The 22,582-nt window shown below is 42.9% G+C and overlaps 1 protein-coding gene across 7 annotated transcripts in view; it reads left to right on the top strand.

The window, feature by feature from the left end:
* LOC106594233 (kinectin) overlaps positions 1-22,582 on the top strand; it is a 60,247-nt gene that overhangs the window by 24,868 nt on the left and 12,797 nt on the right. For 2 of the 7 annotated variants that reach the window (XM_014186017.3, XM_014185788.3), the window contains exons 2-25: positions 1,261-1,886; positions 2,186-2,344; positions 2,540-2,644; positions 3,744-3,979; positions 4,117-4,248; positions 4,624-4,730; positions 11,378-11,522; positions 11,932-12,028; positions 12,208-12,386; positions 12,664-12,732; positions 12,843-12,880; positions 13,037-13,127; positions 13,532-13,600; positions 13,732-13,769; positions 13,994-14,084; positions 14,205-14,273; positions 14,382-14,419; positions 14,533-14,623; positions 17,595-17,704; positions 17,791-17,890; positions 17,987-18,027; positions 18,147-18,237; positions 19,160-19,246; positions 21,468-21,557. In XM_014186017.3, coding sequence (XP_014041492.1) covers positions 1,262-1,886; positions 2,186-2,344; positions 2,540-2,644; positions 3,744-3,979; positions 4,117-4,248; positions 4,624-4,730; positions 11,378-11,522; positions 11,932-12,028; positions 12,208-12,386; positions 12,664-12,732; positions 12,843-12,880; positions 13,037-13,127; positions 13,532-13,600; positions 13,732-13,769; positions 13,994-14,084; positions 14,205-14,273; positions 14,382-14,419; positions 14,533-14,623; positions 17,595-17,704; positions 17,791-17,890; positions 17,987-18,027; positions 18,147-18,237; positions 19,160-19,246; positions 21,468-21,557 — 2,898 coding nt within the window. In that variant the 5' untranslated portion in view covers position 1,261. Of the gene's footprint in view, positions 1-1,260; positions 1,887-2,185; positions 2,345-2,539; positions 2,645-3,743; positions 3,980-4,116; positions 4,249-4,623; positions 4,731-11,377; positions 11,523-11,931; positions 12,029-12,207; positions 12,387-12,663; positions 12,733-12,842; positions 12,881-13,036; positions 13,128-13,531; positions 13,601-13,731; positions 13,770-13,993; positions 14,085-14,189; positions 14,274-14,381; positions 14,420-14,532; positions 14,624-17,594; positions 17,705-17,790; positions 17,891-17,986; positions 18,028-18,146; positions 18,238-19,159; positions 19,247-21,467; positions 21,558-22,582 lie in introns of all 7 variants that reach the window. The other 5 variants (XM_014185846.3, XM_014185630.3, XM_014185729.3 and 2 more) reach the window with 4 other exon arrangements.

Genomic DNA, 22,582 nt, shown 5'->3' with positions numbered 1-22,582 from the left:
GCACTCTGGCATTCCAGATTGGATTTAAGAACACACCCGAAGTCGTAAAATGTATAGCTAGTAATTTGTTATGCTAGCAAAAGGTTGCATAGCAACAGCATCAACTTCCGGTAGACAGGCGAGCACTAGTACGCAGAACTGAAAGGATACCGTTCTTTTACAGTATACTAAAATGAACTAATAGTATGTTGTATATACTCATTAAGTATGTAGTATTTAGTATGGGTATTCAAACACTGCTCAGGTGTTTCTAATGTTTTGTACACTGTTTATGTCCAGCATCCTGTGTAAGTGCTAAGGGACATGCTTAGGCTTTACCTTGCTTGACAACGACATATTGCTGTCTCTTGGGCCTGCCAGGAGAAGAGAATTTTCACCTCAACAGGCTGGTGCTAAACTGCACCAGCAGTTTCATCTAGCTAATACACACACTATTGACATGATAAAGGTAAACAGATTAATTCAGTGCATATTGTTTCTCGTAAGTACGTTATTTGTAAGCGTTACCAACTTTAGTAGCTAGTGTGTGTGTGTGTAAAGAAAAAGTATTAGGCTGTAGGCTAGGACAGTGTACTCTACTAATCTAATAGACCCTATCACAGAGATGAGAGGACTATGGGTGAGGGAGGACACAAAGGCGTCCTCCGTACCTGCTAATCACCCCTCCCTACACACACACATTCACTCTGCACAGGGCTGTCTCCCTCTGACTGCAGATAACCTCCAGGAGAAAAATACATTGAGTTGTCATATTTATTACCAATAAATGTATGCAGCGTGGAAAATGCATTAGCATTTCTGCTGTAGTATATCAAACCCATAAAGTATTGAGGAAGTGTCAGCAGCAGCGCCAGCATCCTCTTATTAGGGAGGCACTGGGAGAGAGGTGGAATGTGTTCTGGCACCACAGGTATTTGTATCAGGCTGATCTGGGATGTCTGGAAGTGCCTGGAGCTGTTCATCTTGTAAATCACGTTACCCCATTTCCCCTTTCACTGGGCTGCCCTGGCATGGATGGGGCTGTGCCAGTGTCTGACTGGCTTTGAAGTTTGGAATTGACCTAGTCCGTGTGAGAATCAACTTTTTCATCTAAAATATGTGGCAACAAAGAAGAGGTATAGGACATTTAGGAATGAACTGATCAGATATTTTGCTAAGCATTATTTTCAGCTATGAGGAATTTGTTGAATGTCTTATGTTGACAGTTGGCTTATCATGTGCATGATACTCATGACTCATTCTTGCTCTGTCTCGCTTCAGAATGGCGCTGGACATCTATGACTCTCAGTACCTGGTGATCCTGGCCCCATCCCTGGTCATCGCCCTCATCTTCCTCTTCTTCTGGCTCTTCATGAAGGAGACCTCTTATGATGAGGTGCTAGCCAGACAGAAACGAGATCTCAAGCTGCCACCCTCCAAACCAGACACCCGCAAGAAGAATGACAAGAAAAAGAGCAAGAAGAAGGAGAGCAGTAGCGGAGGAGGTGGCGGGGGAGGAGGAGAGTCAGAGGAAGACCTGCGGGACTTTGACATGGCAGACGCCGTGAGCAGCTCCACCACTGAGGAGGAGGAGCCTACCCCTATGGCCCCGCCCACCCCGGTTCCTGCCCCTGTGGCAGCGCCAGCCGAGGCCCCTGCAGGGGTGAGGGAGAGGAAGAAGAAGGAGAAGAAAGCTGCCAAAGCTGCAGCCGCTCCCCCTGCCGAGGAACCTGAGGTGAACGGCTCCAAGCCAGCTGGCCGCAAAGCAGAGCCCCCTGCCCCAGTGGCTAAACCCAGTCCCCCCTCACCCCAGCTTAACCACCAGTCTCAGCCCCCATGCCAGGCCCAGACCCCACTCCAGCCCTCTGGCAAGAAGAAGAAGGAGAAGAAGCAGAAGATAGAGTCTGGTGAGTAAAAGGCCAGAGTGGCTTTAGTAGGATGAGGATGTGTGGTGCCCGGGACACTTGCCTGTGTCTGAAAACGGGGCTAGCGTCTTCCCTGAGGCCACTCATTAGTGTCTATCCTCCCGAATCAAATCTGATTATTTAAAGCACAGTATGAGTAGTGAGCGGGAGGGAGTTTGTTACAATGGCCATAACCTCAAAATACCTTCTACACAAATGTGTCTATCACAAGGCCATCATAGTGGCATCCTTTTTCCTCGTATCTCTTAAACCTAATTGTCCTCTTGTTCGTTCCTGTCTAGTGGAGGAAGAGATTAAGGTGGAGAAGGCTCCAGCTCCAGTCAAAAAGGAGGCTCCGGTGCTGGTGGAAACCAAAGCACAGGATGGTCCTGCCCCCCCAGACACCACCACAACCAGTGGCAAGAAAAGAAACTCTGCCAAGAAGCAGAAGACTGAGCATGGTAAGGATGATGAATACTTACTGATACTGTAGTGTAATCAAAGTCAGAGCCGGTTCAGAGACATTGTTTGAAGCTGCTAGCAAAAAGCAGAATATATCTAAATCTGCCTTTTTTGAAAATGAAATACTTGGGCCGACTATATCTTGATTTTTGTGTCTGGCACCAAATATGACCATGTGCTTCTGTCTCCCCCAGCCCCAGTGGATGATGTCCAGGCTGACTCTGCGACTTCTGCCAACCACAATGATGACGCGCCCTCCAAGGGGAGTGGCAAGAAACAGAAGAACGAGGCCAACAAAGGTGCGAAACCTACACTCTAACATATAGCTGCTATACCATGTTTATGCAACGGGTGTGTCTAATCCTGAATGCTGATTTTAGGTGTCTATTCCGCATCTATAATGTTAAAATGCCTATTTACTCTGTTCCATCTGACTGCGCAATCCACTGTCTCATCAGCCCAGCCAGGCAATTTATCAACTTTATCTCACATTTCTTTTAGACTAACATTTAGTTTTCAACAGCAGAGATTTGTATAAACCTTGCTGTCTGTCTCACCGACATTTGCAACATTTTTTAAATATTCAAATTCGATCTCCAGCCGTAATGTTGTGAACGTGTCGGGATGAGACAGACAGCCAGGCAGCTTTTCTCAGCCAGTCGAAATCTTGAATCAGCTTCATTTTTATGGATATATACAAATAACTATCAATAGAAAACAGGTCAAAGAAACAAGGTTCAGCTAGTTTGCAGTCTTTCCAGCTTCACTTTGAAGTGATTGTGTTAGCTGTGTTGTTGGCTAGCTCCTCTGAACAACTGTCCTGACGAGAGAGCACATTTTCTATGCCAGGTGAAATTGCGCACCATTAGCTCTTTTGTTATGGCTGTATACAAATAAATGTCACTAGCAAACAGCTTAAACGAATGCAAATGCAGCTACTGTTGTTATTCTGGCTGCACTGTTTGACGTGACTGTAGGTTAGCCATAGTTGGCTAGCTAGCAAACAAGGGTTAAGAACGTTGCCAGCCTGTATGGCAATGGAACATTTTGAGTAAACGACTGGGTCACGTCCATAGACAGTTCAAAAAGACTGAACGACTGGGTTGTGTCTCTAGCAACCGAACCAATAGAACGAACAACCAGCCGGCTTGGGTAGCAACCCTAGATTTGTGTCCGGACTATATCTTGTGGAAGGATGAAATAGTATGAATAAACAACACCTGTGCCAATATATCCTCCTAACACCGGCTTCTCTGGCATTATAACTTAATTAAAGCTGACATATGAAAAGTGATATTTTATAAATGTATTTACACTGCACTAATTTATTCAACACATAAGCTACCATACAACACATAATATAATTAATCCTCTACCTGTATGTGTGTGTATTTGCAGAGAATTCTGAGGTGAAGCTGAAGGAGCTGCTGGTGGGCCTGGGCAGTCTGTCCCTGTCACAGGCAGAGGCTGTGAGTGTGGTCACTGTGCTTAAAGAGAAGAACCCGTCTGCCCTGGACGCTTGGCAGAAGTCTGCAGTGAAGACTGACCCCTCATCCGTGGAGAGAGAGAGGCTCCTCACCACTCTGCAGGAGGAGGCCTCCATAGCAAAGGACAAGGTCCAGCAGCTCAGCAAGGTACAGCTGCACACACTCATAAGATAACCCTAAGATACCGGTACAATAATGCATATCCATTGACTACATCACTGGTTATCTACCTGTGGCTTGGTGACATTTCACTCTGCTGCTGTTTCTGCCCTTTCCTCTGTTAGGAGCTGCAGCAGGAGAAGCAGAAGACTGTGAGAGCAGAGGCAGTTCTGAGGGACCAGCGTGGGGCAATGGAGAAGGAGCTGAATGTCGTGCAGGCTAAAGCCCAGGGAGAGCTTCAGGGCATGCAGATGAAGGTGAGCACCATCCACCACTGATACAACCTTTACCTTAACAGGCCAAATCTCAACTACCATCACCCTTTACTGTCATGCTTTATACTCAGACATCAGTCCTAAGGCAGCATACAGAGTAGTGTTTCTGATGCTGTATGTTAGGTGGTTAGTGCAGCAGGTAGCCTAGTGGTTAGAGTGTTGGGCAAGTAACCGAAAGGTTGCTAGATCGAATCCCTGTGCTGACAAGGTAAAAATCTGTCGTTCTGCCCCTGAACAAGGAAGTTAACCCACTGTTCCTAGGCCGTCATTGTAAATTAGAATTTGTTCTTAACTGACTTGCCTAGTTATTAAATAAAGGTTAAATAAAATTGACTCCCAGTGTTTTGTACTGTGTAGTTCCAGAAGCTGAGGGAGCAGCTGGAGGGTCAGATCGCCAGGCTGCAGCAGGAGAACGGCATCCTGAGAGATGCAGTCAGCTCTGCCACCAACCAGATGGAGAGCAAGTGAGAGCCACTACCCAGCCCTCCTAGTTTGTATAAATGTTAAGGTCTTCGTTGTTCGTACGTTAGTCGCGCACAATACCTCGGACAGCACTGGCCCAATTTTGACTGAACTTGGGTGAATGATGCGTCTTGCCAAAGAGATCCTGCATTTACAAAAGTATACTGATTGGCCAGATGGTGGTGCTATAACAAAAGATTCAAAATGCTAACTTTGAAAGGTCACGCTGCTCACCCCGTTTGACCTAAAGTCATGAAATTCGGTGCATAGGTCCCTCTCCTCACAAGGAGAACATTTGTCGTTAAGGATTTTCGGCCATTTAGAATTTTGTGGAAAAGACTTAAAACGCTACTCTTCTGGCACTGAATGACCAATCTGGTATCAACTTGGTATCAAATCAAATTTTATTAGTCACATGCACTGAATACAACAGTTGTAGATCTTAGTGAAATGTACTTAAAAGCCCCTAACCAACAATGCCGTTTAAAAAATAAGAATAAGAAATAAAAGTAACAAGTAGTTAAAGAGCAGCAGTACAATAACAATAGCGCGACTATACAGGGGGTACCAATAGTCTGGATAGCCATTTGATTAGATGTTCAGGAGTCTTATGGCTTGGGGGTAGAAGCTGTTTAGAAGCCTTTTGGACCTAGACTTGGCGCTCCCATACCACTTGCCATGCGGTAGCAGAGAGAACAGTCTATGACTAGAGTGGCTGGAGTCTTTGACAATTTTTAGGGCCTTCCTCTGACACCGCCTGGTATAGAGGTCCTGGACGGCAGGAAGCTTGGCCCCAGTGATGTACTGGGCCGTGCGCACTACCCTCTGTAGTGCCTTGCGGTCGGAGGCCGAGAAGTTGCCATACCAGGCAGTGATGCAACCAGTCAGAATGCTCTCGATGGAGCAGCTGTAGAACCTTTTGAGGATCTGAGGACCCATGCCAAATCTTTTCAGTCTCCTGAGGGGGAATAGGTTTTGTCGTGCCCTCTTCACGACTGTCTTGGTGTGCTTGGACCATGTTAGTTTGTTGGTAATGTGGACACCAAGGTACTTGAAGCTCTCAACCTGCTCCACTACAGCCCCGTCGATGAGAATGGGGGCGTGCTTGGTCCTCCTTTTCCAGTAGTCCACAATCATCTCCTTTGTCTTGATCACGTTGAGGGAGAGTTTGTTGTCCTGGCACCATACGGCCAGGTCTCTGACCTCCTCCTTATAGGCTGTGAATAGGTTTTGTCATGCCTTCTTCACGACTGTCTTGGTGTGCTTGGACCATGTTAGTTTGTTGGCTATTTCATTGGTGATCAGGCCTACCACTGTTGTGTCATCGGCAAACTTAAAGATAGTGTTGGAGTCGTGGCTGGCCGTGCAGTCATGGGTGAACAGGGAGTACAGGAGGGGACTGAGCACGCACCCCTGAGGGGCCCCTGTGTTGAGGATCAGCATGGCGGATGTGTTGTTACCAACCCTTACCACCTGGGGGTGGCACGTCAGGAAGTCCAGGATCCAGTTGCAGAGGGAGGTGTTAACCTCTATGGGCTAGGTGGGACGCTAGCGTGCCACCCGTGGTGCACTCCATCAACAGCAGGTGCATTTCAAGAGCGGCAAATTTGAATCCAAATAAATGTCAAAATTCAAATTTTTCAAACATACAACTATTTTACACCCTTTGAAAGATAAACATCTCCTTAATCTAACCACGTTTTACGATTTCAAAAAGGTTTTACGGCGAAAGCATAAATTTAGAGTATGTTAGGACAGTACATTTACAAGAGTTGTGTGTAATGTTTTGTCAATTCAAAGACAGGGTCACCAAAACCATAAAACCAGCTAAAATGATGCACTAACCTTTTACAATCTCCATCAGATGACACTCCTAGGACATTATGTTAGACAATGCATGCATTTTTAGTTCTATCAAGTTCATATTTATATCCAAAAACAGCGTTTTACTATGGCATTGATGTTGAGGAAATCGTTTCCCTCCAATAACCGGCAGTCAAGTCAGCGTCACAAATTAAATAATTAAAATTAGAAAACATTGGTAAAATATATTGTAATTTAAAGAATTATAGATTTACATCTCTTGAACGCAATCAACTTGCCAGATTTAAAAATAACCTTACTGGGAAATCACACTTTGCAATAATCTGAGCACTGCGCCCAGAAAAATACGCGTTGCGATACAGACTAGACGTCATGTTGGGGAGATCTAAAATCGAAAATACTATGTAAATTATCCATTACCTTTGATTCTCTTCATCAGATGTCCCTTCCAGGTATCACAGGTCCATAACGAATGTAGTTTTGTTCAAAAAAGCTCATCATTTATGTCCAAAAATCTCCGTCTTGTTAGCACATGATCTAAGCCAGCCGGACTTCTCGTCATGAACGAGGGGAAAAAATATATTTACGTTCGTTCAAACATGTCAAACGTTGTATAGCATAAATCATTAGGGCCTTTTTTAACCAGAACATGAATAATATTCAAGGTGGACGAATGCATACTCTTTTATAACGTATTGGAACGAGGGTACCCAACATGAACTCGCGTGCCAGGTGTCTAATGGGACATCATCGTTCCATGGCTCTTGTTCGGTCAGATCTCCCTCCAGAAGACTCAAAACACTTTGTAAAGGCTGGTGACATCTAGTGGAAGCAATAGGAAGTGCCAAAATATTCCTCAGCCCCTGTGTTTTTCAATGGGATAGGTTTAAAGGCAATACAACACATCAGGTATCCACTTCCTGTCAGAAAATGTCTCAGGGTTTTGCCTGCCAAATGAGTTCTGTTATACTCAGACACCATTCAAACAGTTTTAGAAAATTTAGGGTGTTTTCTATCCATATGTAATAAGTATATGCATATTCTAGTTACTGGGTAGGAGTGGTAACCAGATTAAATCGGGTATGTTTTTTTATCCAGCCGTGTCAATACTGCCCCCTAGCCCTAACAGGTTAAGTCCCAGGGTCCTTAGCTTATTGATGAGCTTTGAGGGCAATATGGTGTTGAACACTGAGCTGTAGTCAATGAATAGCATTCTCACGTAGGTGTTCCTTTTGTCCAGGTGGGAAAGGGCAGTGTGGGCTGCAATAGAGATTGCATCATCTGTGGATCTGTTAGTGTGGTATGCAAATTGGAGTGGGTCTAGGGTTTCTGGGATAATGGTGTTGATGTGAGCCATGACCAGACTTTCAAATCACTTCATGGCTACCGATGTGAGTGCTACACGTCGGTAGTAATTTAGGAAGGTTACCTTAGTGTTCTTGGGCACAGGGACTATGGTGGTCTGCTTGAAACATGTTGGTATTACAGACTCCGACAGGGAGAGATTGACAATGTCAGTGAAGACACTTGCCACTTGGTTAGCGCATGCTCGCAGTACACGTCCTGGTAATCTGTCTGGCCCTGCGGCTTTGTGAATGTTGATCTGTTTAAAGGTCTTACTCACATCGGCTGCGGAGAGCGTGATCACACAGTCATCGGGAACAGCTGGTGCTCTCATGCATGTTAGTGTTTTTACCTCGAAGCGAAGATAGAAGTAATTTAACTTGTCTGGTAGGCTCGTGTCACTGGGCAGCTCTCGGCTGTGCTTCGCTTTATAGTCTGTAATGGTTTGCAAACCCTGCCACATCCGACAAGCGTCGGAGCCGGTGTAGTACATTTCGATCTTAGTCCTGTATTGACACTTTGCCTGTTTGATGGTTCGTCAGAGGGCATAGCGGGATTTCTTATAAGCTTCCTGGTTAGAGTCCCGCTCCTTGAAAGTGGCAGCTCTAGCCTTTAGCTCAGTGTGGCTGTTGCCTGTAATCCATGGCTTCTGGTTGGGGTATGTACGTACGGTCACTGTGGGGACGACATCATCGATGCACTTATTGATGAAGCCAGTGACTGATGTGGTGTACTCCTCAATGCCATAGGAAAAATCCCGGAACATATTCCAGTCTGTGCTAGCAAAACAATCCTGTAGCTTAGCATCTGCTTCATCTGACCACTTTTTTATTGACCGAGTCACTTGTGCTCCTGCTCTAGTTTTTGCTTGTAAGCAGGAATCAGGAGGTTAGAATTATGGTCAGATTTGCCAAATGGAGGGCGAGGGAGAGCTTTGTACGGGTCTCTGTGTGTGGAGTAAAGGTGGTCTAGAGTTAGTTTTTTTTCTCCCTCTGGTTGCACATTAAACATCCTGATTTGAAATTTGGTGAAACAGATTTAAGTTTCCCTGCATTAAAGTCCCCGGCCACTAGGGGCGCCGCTTCAGAATGAGCATTTTCCTGTTTGCTTATGGCGGAATACCGCTCATTGAGTGCGGTCTTAGTGCCAGCATCGGTCTGTGGTAGTATATAGACAGCTAAGAAAAATACAGATGAAAACTCTCTAGGTAAGTAGTGTGGTCTACAGCTTATCATGAGATACTCTACCTCAGGCGATTAAAACCTAGAGACTTCCTTAGATATCGTGCACCAGCTGTTGTTTATGTGTATGCATAGTCCGCACCCCTTGTTTTACCAGATGCTACTGTTCAATCCTGCCGATACAGCTGGCTGGTTACACGCTGTATTTTGATAATGTCATCGTTCAGCCACGACTCCGTGAAGCATAAGATATTACAGTTTTTAATGCCCCGTTGGTAGTTTAATCTTCCTCGTCGGTCGTCGATTTTATTTTCTAATGATTGCACATTAGCTAGTAGAACAGAAGGCAGGTGGGGTTTATTCGATCGCCTACGAATTCTCAGAAGGCAGCCCGACCTTCGTCCTCTTTTTTTTTTTTTTTCACACACATGACAGGGATTTGGGCGTGTTCCCGGGAAAGGAGTATGCCCTTCACGTCGGACTCGTTAAAGGAAAAAAAAGCTTCTGCCAGTTCATTGTGAGTAATCGCTGTTCTGATGTCCAGAAGTTATTTTCGGTCATAAGAGACGGTAGCAGCAACATTATGTACAAAATAAGTTTAAAAATAAGTTGCAAAAACCGAACATAAAACACAATCGGTTAGGAGCACGTAATACGTCAGACGTCTTCTCCGGCGCCGTTTTGAATCACATATGTGGTATGTATGGACAAAGGTCTCTCAACACAATATTTTCCAGACTAGTACCTAAAACAATATTGACCAATAACACTTTGCCGTGGGCGTGGTCTGGTGCATAAATGGATATTCGTATTGTAACAAAATTTGGTTCACATGTTGTAAACAGTGTCAAGACTAAACATATGCAAGAACATTCATATGGACCTCATGGTGGCGCTATAACGGGCATATGTTTATCTCTTTGATCTGTTTGACTCAGTGATGAAATTTGGCACACATGCTCAGGGATATGAGTCTAGCTAACCCACGTCATATCTGACACCACAGGCCCACTTTCTATGAAACTTGGGTGAATAATGCGTCTTGACATAGAGATCTGCCATTTGCAAAATTACCTAATTGGCCCAAGGGGGACGCTGTAGTAGTCAACTGTACGTAGTCAGCTGTTTGTTCACTCGCACCTGCCCAAAATTGCTAATAACCCATCAGCAACCGCCCGACTATATGTGATAAAGTGAAAATCTGAGGCCTGCAACCAACCCTAACCCGCAAATATAGAAAATGCACTGCAGGCTCAAGTCAGAGGGCAGAATGATTTTCTTTGACGGGGTACAGGATTTCTTTTGCCAGATTTTTAGATATGTTTCTGCTTACAATTTCCAACATTTTCGTAAGCTATTTTTTATTCAACTTGTCTAGTTAGATATATGCAGCTTCTCTTCTATCATTAAATGTTGGCATAACATTTTCTGTATTCTCTGCTTCTTTCGCGGAGCAAAGACGTTTAAGGACAAAAAAGTACCAAAAAAATAAAATTATGAAATTAAATGTATGAAATGTATGCATTCTCTGGATAAGAGCGTCTGCTAAATGACTAAAATGTAAATGTAGGACCTGGGAGAAAATGCAATAACAAAAAAAAAATTGAAAGATTTTCAGTGCAAAATGTCCAAATGACAGCTGTTTGACTGGTTGTAAGGAAATAGAAAGCTGTGAAAACGACCCAACGTGTTTCTGATTAGATCTGAGTTCGGCTTCGATGCATATTTCATGTGGTTGAAATACTATCAGCTTTTATGATGCTGATAAAGACAGCACCTCTACAGATGGTATCTGAGCATTCACATTCTCTCAAGATGCTGAAATAAATAAATCATATTTCTCCACTCCTGTTCCCAAGTCCAAATTTTGCCTACATTTGGTGTATCATTTTACTCCAAAAATGCTTCATTCTGCAGGAGTTAATATCAAGGCTGTGAAAGAGGTTATTGACCTACAGTGTGTCCAGATTTCAGTTTCCATTTAACCCATCTTAACAGTAGGATACAGTTCCTTTGATGTGCCATAGGCCTATTTGAAGTCCCCATCTTGCGACTGTTGAATTTGTGTAGCGCTTCACATAACATAGCCAGACACCACTGGCTCCATTTTGACGAAATTTGGATGAATGATGCGTTTTGCCATAGAGATCCGTAATTCACAAAATTACACTGATTGGGGGATGACATGTTTACTGTTGCCTTGTTTGGTGTTGTATCGCATCGTAGAAATACTAGTTGTCTTTGAAGCATGGCATTGATGAGTGTGTGGGTTTTAATAGTTGGTGTGGTGTGTATGGCAGGCAGTCGTCGGAGCTGAACCAGCTGCGCTCGGAGTACTCTGGTTTGATGAAAGAGCTGGCGGAGAACAACAACAAGCTGCAGCAGGAGGAGCACCAGAGGAAGTCGCTGGAGGTTAACTACAAGCAGAACGTGTCTCAGCTGGAGGTATGCTGTCTTTCAGGGAGGGACTGTGCCTAACACAGCCATCTTATTTAGTTATTTATTCAGCACATAGTTCACTAGGCTGCCCCACAGAGATGAAACACAAAGGAATCTCTCCTTCATGGTGAGACCTGGACTGTTTAGGGTTTCTCACTGTAACCATGGGAGGGCCTGTGTCCGTCCATCCTAAGGAGGGCTGGGTGGTGTGTAATAGAACAGGGAAGTTGAGAATGTGTTGGTTCAGGAAGTGGGGCTGTTTGAAGCTCTGTGCTCAGTATAAACACTGCTTCCCTGCAACGCACACTCAGGTCAGCCTTTCCAGTGTTTTTCATAACCAGTACAGTACAGTGAGAGGTTGTGTCAGTGTATGTACACTGTTAAAATGCTAAATGTTGTGTCCCGTTGTCACCAGGCTCAACTGCAGGATGCTAAGCGTGGTTGGGAGGAGCTCCAGAATTACCTCCACAATGTCAACGCAGAGAGGGAGAAACTTCATGCTGCTAAAGAAGGTGATCACAGAGTTTCTATAAACAGACCTCTAAACTCAAGCTAATGAACCTCCCATTGCTAATAAGTAATAAGAGTATTTGCAAGCCAAATTTGAGCACCATTGTCATGAGCACCACATGTATAAGTGGCTTGTGTTGTATACCCAGTAAGTGATTTCATCTGGTGTCTCCTCTCTCAGAGCTGCAGAGCCAGCTGCTGGCGGTGGAGACGGAGATGAGCAACAAGAACAAGGAGATCCAGACGCTGCACAGCAGCCTGACCGACACCATAGTGTCCAAGGACCAGGTGGAGCAGAAGGTGATGCAGCTGCTGGAGGTGTCCCAGCACAGCCTGGCTGAAGACTCCGTGCAAGTCCAGGTAGGGGAACACAGCCCTTATTGTTGTAATGACAGATGTGATGTGTACAACAATAGCACATTCTCTATGATTTACAGTTCTACTTGGATGTTGTGGTTATTGTGTGGACAGGTCGTCTTTACACTCTCAAACCTTTCAGAAACAAGGGAGAGGGGTAATTAAAAAACGGTGATACGGCTTGGTTGAGGCTTATTTTTAAGTATTTATGTAATATTTATCTTTTTTGCACAAAGATCTTCTGGTATGCACTGAAAATAACCTCCTGTGTTCCTGACAGGATCTCCTGAGTGAAAAAAGTGGCCTCAATGCCCAGATTGAGACTCTGCAAGCCCAGTTGAGCTCCCAGGTATGGGCGAGCATGTTTCACCCTTTAGTTCATCAACAAGAGTTGATATGTTTCTATTTGTATACCGGTATGTGAGTATGTTGTCACTGCTGTCTTCCCTCCTCTTTCAGGCCACTACTGTCTCCCACTTTGAGGAGCTGCAGAAGCTGTAAGTGTTTTACAAGTTTGAACTGAATGCCCACCCCACTTGCACATGTGCTTAGCCTGATCCTTGAATGTCCATTTGTTCCATATAATGTCCTCTCTGACTCTTCTCCCTGTCCTATGGGTTGTGTTGCTGACTCCTGTCATGTGTGGCGTCCAGGCTGGCTGAGAAGGAGCTGCAGAGGAAGAGTCTGGAGGACTCCCTGAATACTGAGAGGAGCAGTGGCGCCAGCAGGGAAACAAACATGCAGGTGCCTACAGTAATACTGTCTAAACCCCCATTATTACTCCCGCTCTATATATGATGGTCTGTTGACCAGCTGGAATGTGTTGAGCTGTAGGAATGCTGCACACAGTACGGTGGGTTGATTTGAAGGGCTTACTGTACATGCCGTTTCTGTCTTCGTGAAGCATATTAGCTAATGCAGTAATAAAACAGATATGACATCCCTCTGGGCCGCTTTTGTCCATATAGCAAAGTGAATTAGCTGGAAATATTGATTAGTATAAAGATATTATCAAACTACTGTAGACCTACATACATACTGTCAACTTAATAGTAAGATATCTCCTTTATTTGAGATGAATGTTGTTGACTCTGGGCTTCCTGCTCTCACTCTCTTTTCCTTCTATGTTGCTTCTCTTGCCTCCACAGGCCATACACAATGAGAACATGTCACTGAAGGCAGCGCTCCAGAATCTGCAGGCTCAGATTTCTGAACAGGTCAGAAGTGAAAAACGCCTGTTTTCTTAGATGGAACTCCTGCTGTGATCTACCAGTCCCTCAGTATGCGTGACTCTGACACCCTTTCTCTCTCCCTCCTTCCTTCTCGCCCTCCTTCTATCCTCATCTAGACTGTTTCTCAGCTGGCCTTGGACCAGTTCCAGAAGAGGTGTGTGTGAGCATTTTAAAGCAATTTTCATCCTGCCAGAAGGTTGACTGTTCTACCTCCCATTCTATCTAGTTACATCAAATGTGTACTAATTTTAGATAAAATGTTTTCATCTTGCCTCTATTTAGAAACGTGGTTTTAATACCACACCAGAAAACAATGCTATAATTAATGTTGACCCTGTCTCACCATGTGTCTCTGTCTTTGTGTTGTGCCCCCTGCAGTGTCCAAGAGAGGGAGGAGAAAATCAAGACTGTGGAGGACCTGCTGAAGATGGGAATGATTGAGGTGGCCAATAAGGAGGAGGAATTGACGGTGAGTAGCGGTCAAGGGTCGGGAATAACCTTGACCCACCTGACATCACTGTTTTGGTCATTGTTTAGACAAATATTGTTTTAAGTGTTGTTTAAAATCAAATAGCTTTCTCTGTCACAGACTGTAAGAGAAGAGAATAAGGCTCTGAAACGTGATATGGAGGCATTCATTCTTCAGACTACTGAACAGGTAAGTACTCACACTGATCTGCTGCGCTTTTATTTTGGATAGTCTCAACCCCGTTCCCTCATTGGATTCTCATTACATTTTTTCCTCTTGTCTTTTCCTACTCTCAAGACATCATCCGATTTGATAATGGAAGGTCTACAGAGCAAGTAAGTCAATGAAAATAACACTTTTTGTCTAGCAACTGCTATGAAACCTCTTGCGACATTCATGGACAATTTGTTCTGTGTTTGATAAGTTTTGTAATTCTGTGTTTCACAAGGATCCAAGAGAAAGATGAGCAGATTAAGTCAATGGAGGAGAGCCTACAGGCAGCACAGGCGAGTGGCTCCAGCAATGGGATGACCATTGAGGTGTGTTCATAGTAGTACATCTTTCTCTCTATCTATCTATCTATCTATCTATCTATCTATCTATCTATCTATCTATCTATCTATCTATCTATCTATCTATCTATCTATCTATCTATCTATCTATCTATCTATCTATCTATCTATCTATCTATCTATCTATCTATCTATCTATCTATCTATCTATCTATCTATCTATCTATCTATCTATCTATCTATCTATCTATCTATCTATCTATCTATCTATCTATCTATCTATCTATCTATCTATCTATCTATCTATCTATCTATCTATCTATCTATCTATCTATCTATCTATCTATCTATCTATCTATCTATCTATCTATCTATCTATCTATCTATCTATCTATCTATCTATCTATCTATCTATCTATCTATCTATCTATCTATCTATCTATCTATCTATCTATCTATCTATCTATCTATCTATCTATCTATCTATCTATCTATCTATCTATCTATCTATCTATCTATCTATCTATCTATCTATCTATCTATCTATCTATCTATCTATCTATCTATCTATCTATCTATCTATCTATCTATCTATCTATCTATCTATCTATCTATCTATCTATCTATCTATCTATCTATCTATCTATCTATCTATCTATCTATCTATCTATCTATCTATCTATCTATCTATCTATCTATCTATCTATCTATCTATCTATCTATCTATCTAAGCTGTATGTCAGAAACATAATATGGCAATGTACTCTGCATTTTGATTCATGTGATTTTGGAATGCCAGACTTGTAACAAATGTGAAATTAAACATTGTATATAGTAGAGGTCGACCGATTAATCGGAGTGGCCAATTAATCAGGGCCGATTTCAAGTTTTCATAACAATCGGAAATCGGTATTTTTGGACGCCGATATGTCCATTTTTCATTTATTTTTTTATTTTTTATTTTTTAAACCTTTATTTAACTAGGCAAGTCAGTTAAGAACAAATTCTTATTTACAATGACGGCCTTGGAACAGTGGGTTAACTGCCTTGTTCAGGGGCAGAACGACAGATTTTTACCTTGTCAGCTTGAGGATTCAATCTTGCAACCTTACGGTTAACTAGTCCAACGCTCTAACCACCTGCTTTACATTGCACTCCACGAGGAGCCTGCCTGTTACGCGAATGCAGTAAGAAGCCAAGGTAAGTTGCTAGCTAGCATTAAACTTATTTTATATAAAAAACAATCAATCAATCATAATCACTAGTTAACTACACATGGTTGATGATATTACTAGTTTATCTAACCTGTCCTGCGTTGCATATAATCGCTTAGGTACACGTTGCTCCAACCATAAACATCAATGCCTTTCTTAAAATCAATACACAAGTATATATTTTTAAACCTGCATATTTAGTTAATATTGCCTGCTAACATGAATTTCTTTTAACTAGGGAAAATGTGTCACTTCTCTTGCAAACAGAGTCAGGGTATATGCAGCAGTTTGGGCCGCCTGGCTCGTTGTGAACTGTGTGAATACTATTTCTTCCTAACAAAGACAGCCAACTTCGCCAAACGTGGGATGATTTAACAAAAAAATTGTGAAAAAAGCACAATTGTTGCACGACTGTACCTAACCATAAACATCAATGCCTTTCTTAAAATCAATACACAGAAGTATATATTTTTAAACCTGCATATTTAGCTAAAAGAAATCCAGGTTAGCAGGTAATATTAACCAGGTGAAATTGTGTCATTTTGCGTTCATTGCACGCAGAGTCAGGGTATATGCAACAGTTTGGGCCGCCTGGCTCGTTGCGAACTAATTTGCCAGAACTTTACGTAATTATGACATAACAAAGAAGGTTGTGCAATGTAACAGGAATATTTAGACTTAGGGATGCCACCCGTTAGATAAAATACGGAACGGTTCCGTATTTCACTGAAAGAAAAACGTTTTGTTTTCGAGATGATAGTTTCCAGATTCGACCATATTAATGACCTAAGGCTCGTATTTCTGTGTGTTATTACGTTATAATTAAGTCTATGATTTGATAGAGCAGTCTGACTGAGCGATGGTAGGCAGCAGCAGGCTCGTAAGCGTTCATTCAAACAGCACTTTCGTGCGTTTTGCCAGAAGCTCTTCGCAATGCATTGCGCTGTTTATGACTTCAAGCCTGTCAACTCCCAAGATTAGACTGGTGTAACCGATGTGAAATGGCTAGCTAGTTAGCCGGGTGCGCGCTAATAGCGTTTCAAACATCACTCGCTCTGAGACTTGGAGTAGTTGTTCTCCTTGCTCTGCATGGGTAACGCTGCTTCGAGGGTGGCTGTTGTCGATGTGTTCCTGGTTCGAGACCAGGTAGGAGCGAGGAGAGGGACGGAAGCTATACTGTTACACTGGCAATACTAAAGTGCCTATAAGAACATCCAATAGTCAAAGGTATATGAAATACAAATCGTATAGAGAGAAATAGTCCTATAATTCCTATAATAATATAATAACTACAACCTAAAACTTCTTACCTGGGAATATTGAAGACTCATGTTAAAAGGAACCACCAGCTTTCATATGTTCTCATGTTCTGAGCAAGGAACTTAAACATTAGTTTTTTTACATGGCACATATTGCACTTTTACTTTCTTCTCCAACACTTTGTTTTTGCATTATTTAAACCAAATTGAACATGTTTCATTATTTATTTGAGGCTAAATTGATTTTATTGATGTATTATATTAAGTTAAAAGTGTTCATTCAGTATTGTTGTAATTGTCATTATTACAAATAATAAAAAATAAAAAATCGGCTGATTAATCGGCATCGGCCTTTGGCGGCCCTCCAATCATCGGCATCGGCGGTGAAAAATCATAATCGGTCGACCTCTAGTATATAGTGTGTTTTGACTTTGCCCAATGTTACAGTTTTGGTTCTGGATTGTGCTGTGTCTCCCTGCTGGGTGTTTATGTAACTGTGTGTGTGTGTGTATGTTGTCCCTGCAGTCTCTGGAGCAGCAGGTGGCAGGGCTGCAGTCTGACATTGAGCAGCTGAGACAGAAGCAGGCTGTGGACACCACCAGTGCCAGTGACCAGCTCCTAGAACTACAGACACAGTAAGTCTACTGTACTATCCCTCTACTCTGACCTACTCTACTGCATTGTACTCTGAAAAGATAGACTTACACCAGTCTTTGTCCAGGCTTGCTGCTAAGGACCAGGAGATCCAGACACTACAGAGTGAGTTGGAGTCAAGGGCCAAGGAGGTGAGAGACAAGGTGCAGGAACTTCAGCAGAAACAGGTGAGGGAAGAGGTGGATACAGTTGATTGGTGACCTTTATTGACTGAGAGGGAGAGAAAAGAATGAGAGTTAACAACTTTTATTTTCTTCTTCTAGCAGAGCCACACAGAGGCCCCAAGCCTGGAACTGCTGACAGCGTGAGTCACTGCAATACTTCACTGAATTCCCTTCAGTATACAGTAGGTGTCCCTTGGCATGGGGCCAGCCAGCAGTGTTGTGATTGGTAATGTATGTGTGGTGGTGTTCTGTCCTCCAGGTTGGCAGAGAAGGAGAAGCAGGTGTCTGATCTCCAGGGAGAGCTGGCTAAGCTGAGGGAGTCCTTGGAGCTTCACAGGAACAAGAACAATGTAGGTGTCCTGTCCTGCAGACAGTGCTGCTACTGCCTCAGCCTACCCTCCACATCTCCAGTCTGGCCCTGCGATACATCTGCAGAACTCATCCTCGATGTGCTCCCCTAAACCACACCCTCTCAGTGATGTCACACTACGCATGCATAATCTCCCTCTACTCCTTTTACAGAGTGGTTAGGTTGCATTTTGTCGCAGACTGAGTATTTATTAATGTAATTGAAACTATTGAAGACAATGATACATTTACCATTTACATTTTAGAACTGTTAATTTGCTATTCTATACTTATGCTGGCTAAGGCTTGCTACAATCAAACAGTACAGTTTTTGGGCAGTCAGTCTACTCTGCTCTGTCCTTTGCCATGTTTACAAGGACTGTATTTCTGTGTGTCAGCATGCATGTCTGTGCGTGTGAATGCTCTGGGGCTTAACAATGGCCTTGTTTTGCAGAGACAGACAGCTACCTTGTTGACTAGCTCTATATTATGTGATTTGGCTTTTCCTATCTAGACTCATTGGACTTTTTTGGCAGTGAGTTGCAGCTCTCATTCTTCACGTTATTTCAGTTTGTCTATGCCAAAGACCTCTCTACTGTGTTACTATCAGAGCTGTTTCACTGTTTGTTTTTGACAATACAGTTTAGTGTCTGATCCTTCTAAAGACTCAATCTTTAGATGGCCAACTCATGTTAAGTTGAGCTTGACCCTTAGACTGGTTTACGGTAAAATGCAGTGAGGATTTTCTTTAAACCTAGACTCCGAAAATGGCTAGGATAGGACAGGACAGCCGTAAAGAAAAGGACGGTCAAATTTTTTTTGCTAATGGTTCTCTTTTCATCCCTATATAAATTGTGTTTGTGGGTCGCTGCATACTTTTCCCTGAGGCTAAACTGAAAGTGATATCTCTCTGAAACTGACCAGGAGCTTCGGGTGAAAAACTGGAGCGCTATGGAGGCTCTGGCAGCCACCGAGTCCATGCTTCAGGGGAAACTCAGCAAGGCCCTCAAGGTTCGGATCCCACTTCCAGTCTGCTTCACTCTAGATTGAAAATCTGATGCATCCCCAAACAGTTATTGCCATAATCGACCAGTGAGATTACTCCATCATTTCTACATGCTGCTGCATACTCATTTCTCCCCTCCCTCTGCATTCTGGCCCTGAATAATTGGCAGTCTGTCTCCATGAATCTATTCCCCTCAGGAATTTCACAAAGACTCTAATGTAAATTTATGTAGAAAAAAACACTGCTCTACTTGAGTTCTGCTTGCTATTCCGCGCTAGAATGCATTGACCTCTTAAAGGACACAATCTTTTTGTTTTATACAGTACAACTATTTATTTGAACTACATCAATTCCAATACAAAGTAAAGAAATAGACATTTGAAAATGAGTGTGCAGTGACTGACTCCAGATTTCCTGTAGATGGTCATAATAAGTTTGAGATCCATGGTCTTCATGATGCTCCTCTCGCTCCCTGCCATGTGCTTTCCTCATTTTCTCTCCCCCATCCAGCATGTGTTCCATTCTGCTTTGTGTATATACTGTCATCATTACAGCAATCAACCTCTAATGAAATTCTATTATTAGATTTTCTAAATAAATTTGGTCTTGCAGAGTTGCCTTTTTGAAAAATTATGTCCAGAATATGTGTAATTAGTCAACATAATTGTTTTGTGTAAAATAACTTTTGGAAGCAACAAAACATATACTGAATATCAGTGATTTATTATATAACAACGGTGGTACTTTACTGTGTGGACACGTCTATCATCTTATTGCATGGAACCATTAGAAACCAGACAGCCCCTCAGCTTAACTGCTGTTTATATCCACCCAGTATATCCATCCTCTTACATTTTTGATTTACAGGAGCAATTGGGATTAAGTGTCTTTCTCAAGGGCGCATCGTCAAATTTTTCCACATAGTCGGCTCGGGATTGAAATCGGTGACCTTCCGGTAGCTGGCCCAATGCGCTTAACTGCTAGGCTACCTGCCGCCCCTCTTCAGTGAGAATCTGATCTGCCATGGCCCTTTTTTATTTTATTTTCTTGCCTTTATTTAACTAGGCAAGTCAGTTAAGAACAAATTCTTATTTTCAATGACGGCCTACCAGGAAACAATGAGTTAACTGCCTTGTTCAGGGGCAGAACAACAGAGTTTTACCTTGTCAGCTCGGTGATTCGATCTTGCAACCTTTCAGTTACTAGTCCAACGCTCTAACAACTAGGCTACCTGCCGCCCCTACCTTTGCTTAACCATATGTATTTAGGGATGCACTAGTAAACCATAGACTAACAGATTGCTCTTACTATAAACAGTTGTGGGGGGTTCAGGGAATTTTTGCCAAAGCTGTGACCCCTCTTCCTCTCCATGTCTATATAGCAGACAGGGCACATAGTGAACTGATTTACCCAGCAGCTGCTCTTGGCCATTTTGGTACAGTAAAAATGTAGGCGTTCCTGAACACCTGTTGTGTACGCTCAGGAAAGTGCATGCTTGTACACAATCAAAGCATATGTCGTAGTGTAGAACCTATTCCCCTTACAACACAACGTGTTAATGAGAGTATAGGTGAATGTGCCAGCTGTCTGTTACAGGACTCACTCCATCCGAAGGTAGAGGGGTTATACATGACATCGCTCTCCTTCTGAGAGTTTCAAGCCATGTGCTTAACGGTACCAACATTGTGGTTTTTGTTTGGGGGTTCCTGATAACAGAAGTATGTGTGGTGCTCTATGGATGTATGTCTCTGGACAGAATGTTACATACTCAGGGGCATTACTGTGCTGCAACTATATGAACACAAGTGACTTTGATGTTCCTCCTTGAGAGGATAACAATATGAAATAAGAGAACCTGTGTAGGGTGAGGTCTAAAGCTTGAGGAACTTGTCTCGTGGTTGTGTGTGGCTGCTGAACAGTGGGGCGTATGAATACTTGCTTGGAGCGCACACTAAATAATTGAGCCATTGTGAATGTTAGCTGTTTGTTCACTGGAGTGTCATGGAGAGGGAGTTGTGCTGGTCAGAGGCTATGCTCCTGTATGTACTCTGAGATGGGAGGAGTGAAACCAAGCAAGCAGAGGTAGTGACTTGAGGTTGGATGTTTGCCTGCACAGCTATTTAGCTAACTACTGTACAGGTTTCCCAATTTTGTGTGTGTGTGTGTCCTGAGTGCAGTCCATGTTGAATGTCCTCTCTTCTCTTTCCTCCTCCTTTACCTCTTCAGGAGAACCAGACAGCCATGGAGATAGCCCAGGCAGAATGTCGAGATGTTCTGCACAGACTGCTACCGAACGTGCCTCTGCCCACTGAACGGGTAAGTGCTCACATAATATAATCTATGATATTATATATACAGTACCAGACAGAAGTTTGGGCACACCTACTCATTCAAGGGTTTTTCTTTATTTTTACTATTTTCTACATTGTAGAATAATAGTGAAGACATCAAAACTATGAAATAACAATAATTTAGTAACCAAAAAAGTGTTAAACAAATCAAAATATATGTGAGGTTCTTCAAAGTAGCCACCCTTTGCCTTGATTGACAGCTTTGCACACTCTTGACATTCTCTCAACCAGCTTCACGAGGTCGTCACCAGGAATGCATTTCAATTAACAGGTGTGTCTTGTTAAAAGTTAATTTGTGGAATTTATTTCCTTCTTTTGAGCCAATCAGTTGTGTTGTGACAAGGTATGTGTGGTATACAGAAGATAGCCCTATTTGGTAAAATACCAAATCCATATTATGGCAAGAACAGCTCAAATAAGCAAAGAGAAACGACAGTCAATCTGGAAAATTTTAAGAACTTTGAAAGTTTCTTCAAGTGCAGTTGCAAAAACCATCAAGCGCTATGATGAAACTGGCTCTCATGAGGACCGCCACAGGAAAGGAAGATCCAGTGTTACCTCTGCTGCAGAGGATAAGTTCATTAGAGTTACCAGCTTCAGAAATTGGCAATTAACTGCAACTCAGATTGCACCTCAAAGTTCAAGTAACAGACACCTCTCAACATCAACTATTCAGAGGAGACTGCGTGCATCAGGCCTTCATGGTCGAATTTCTGAAAAGAAACCACTACTAAAGGACACCAATAAGAAGACTTGCTTGGGCTAAAAAACGCAAGCAATGGACATTAGACCAGTGGAAATCTGTCCTTTGGTCTGATGAGTCCAAATTTGAGATTTTTGATTCCAACCGCTGTGTCTTTATGAGACGCAGAGTAGGTGAACGGATGATCTCCGCATGCGTGGTTCCCACAGTGATCCATGGAAGAAGAGGTGTGGGGGTGCTTTGCTGGTGACACTATCAGTGATTTATTTAGAATTCAAGGCACACTT

This window comes from Salmo salar, chromosome 01 (assembly GCF_965601325.2).
Source record: "Salmo salar chromosome 01, fSalSal1, whole genome shotgun sequence".
Lineage (NCBI taxonomy): Eukaryota > Metazoa > Chordata > Actinopteri > Salmoniformes > Salmonidae > Salmo > Salmo salar.
The sequence above is the reverse complement of the archived record's forward strand: the minus strand, read 5'-3'. Positions and strand labels throughout refer to the sequence as shown.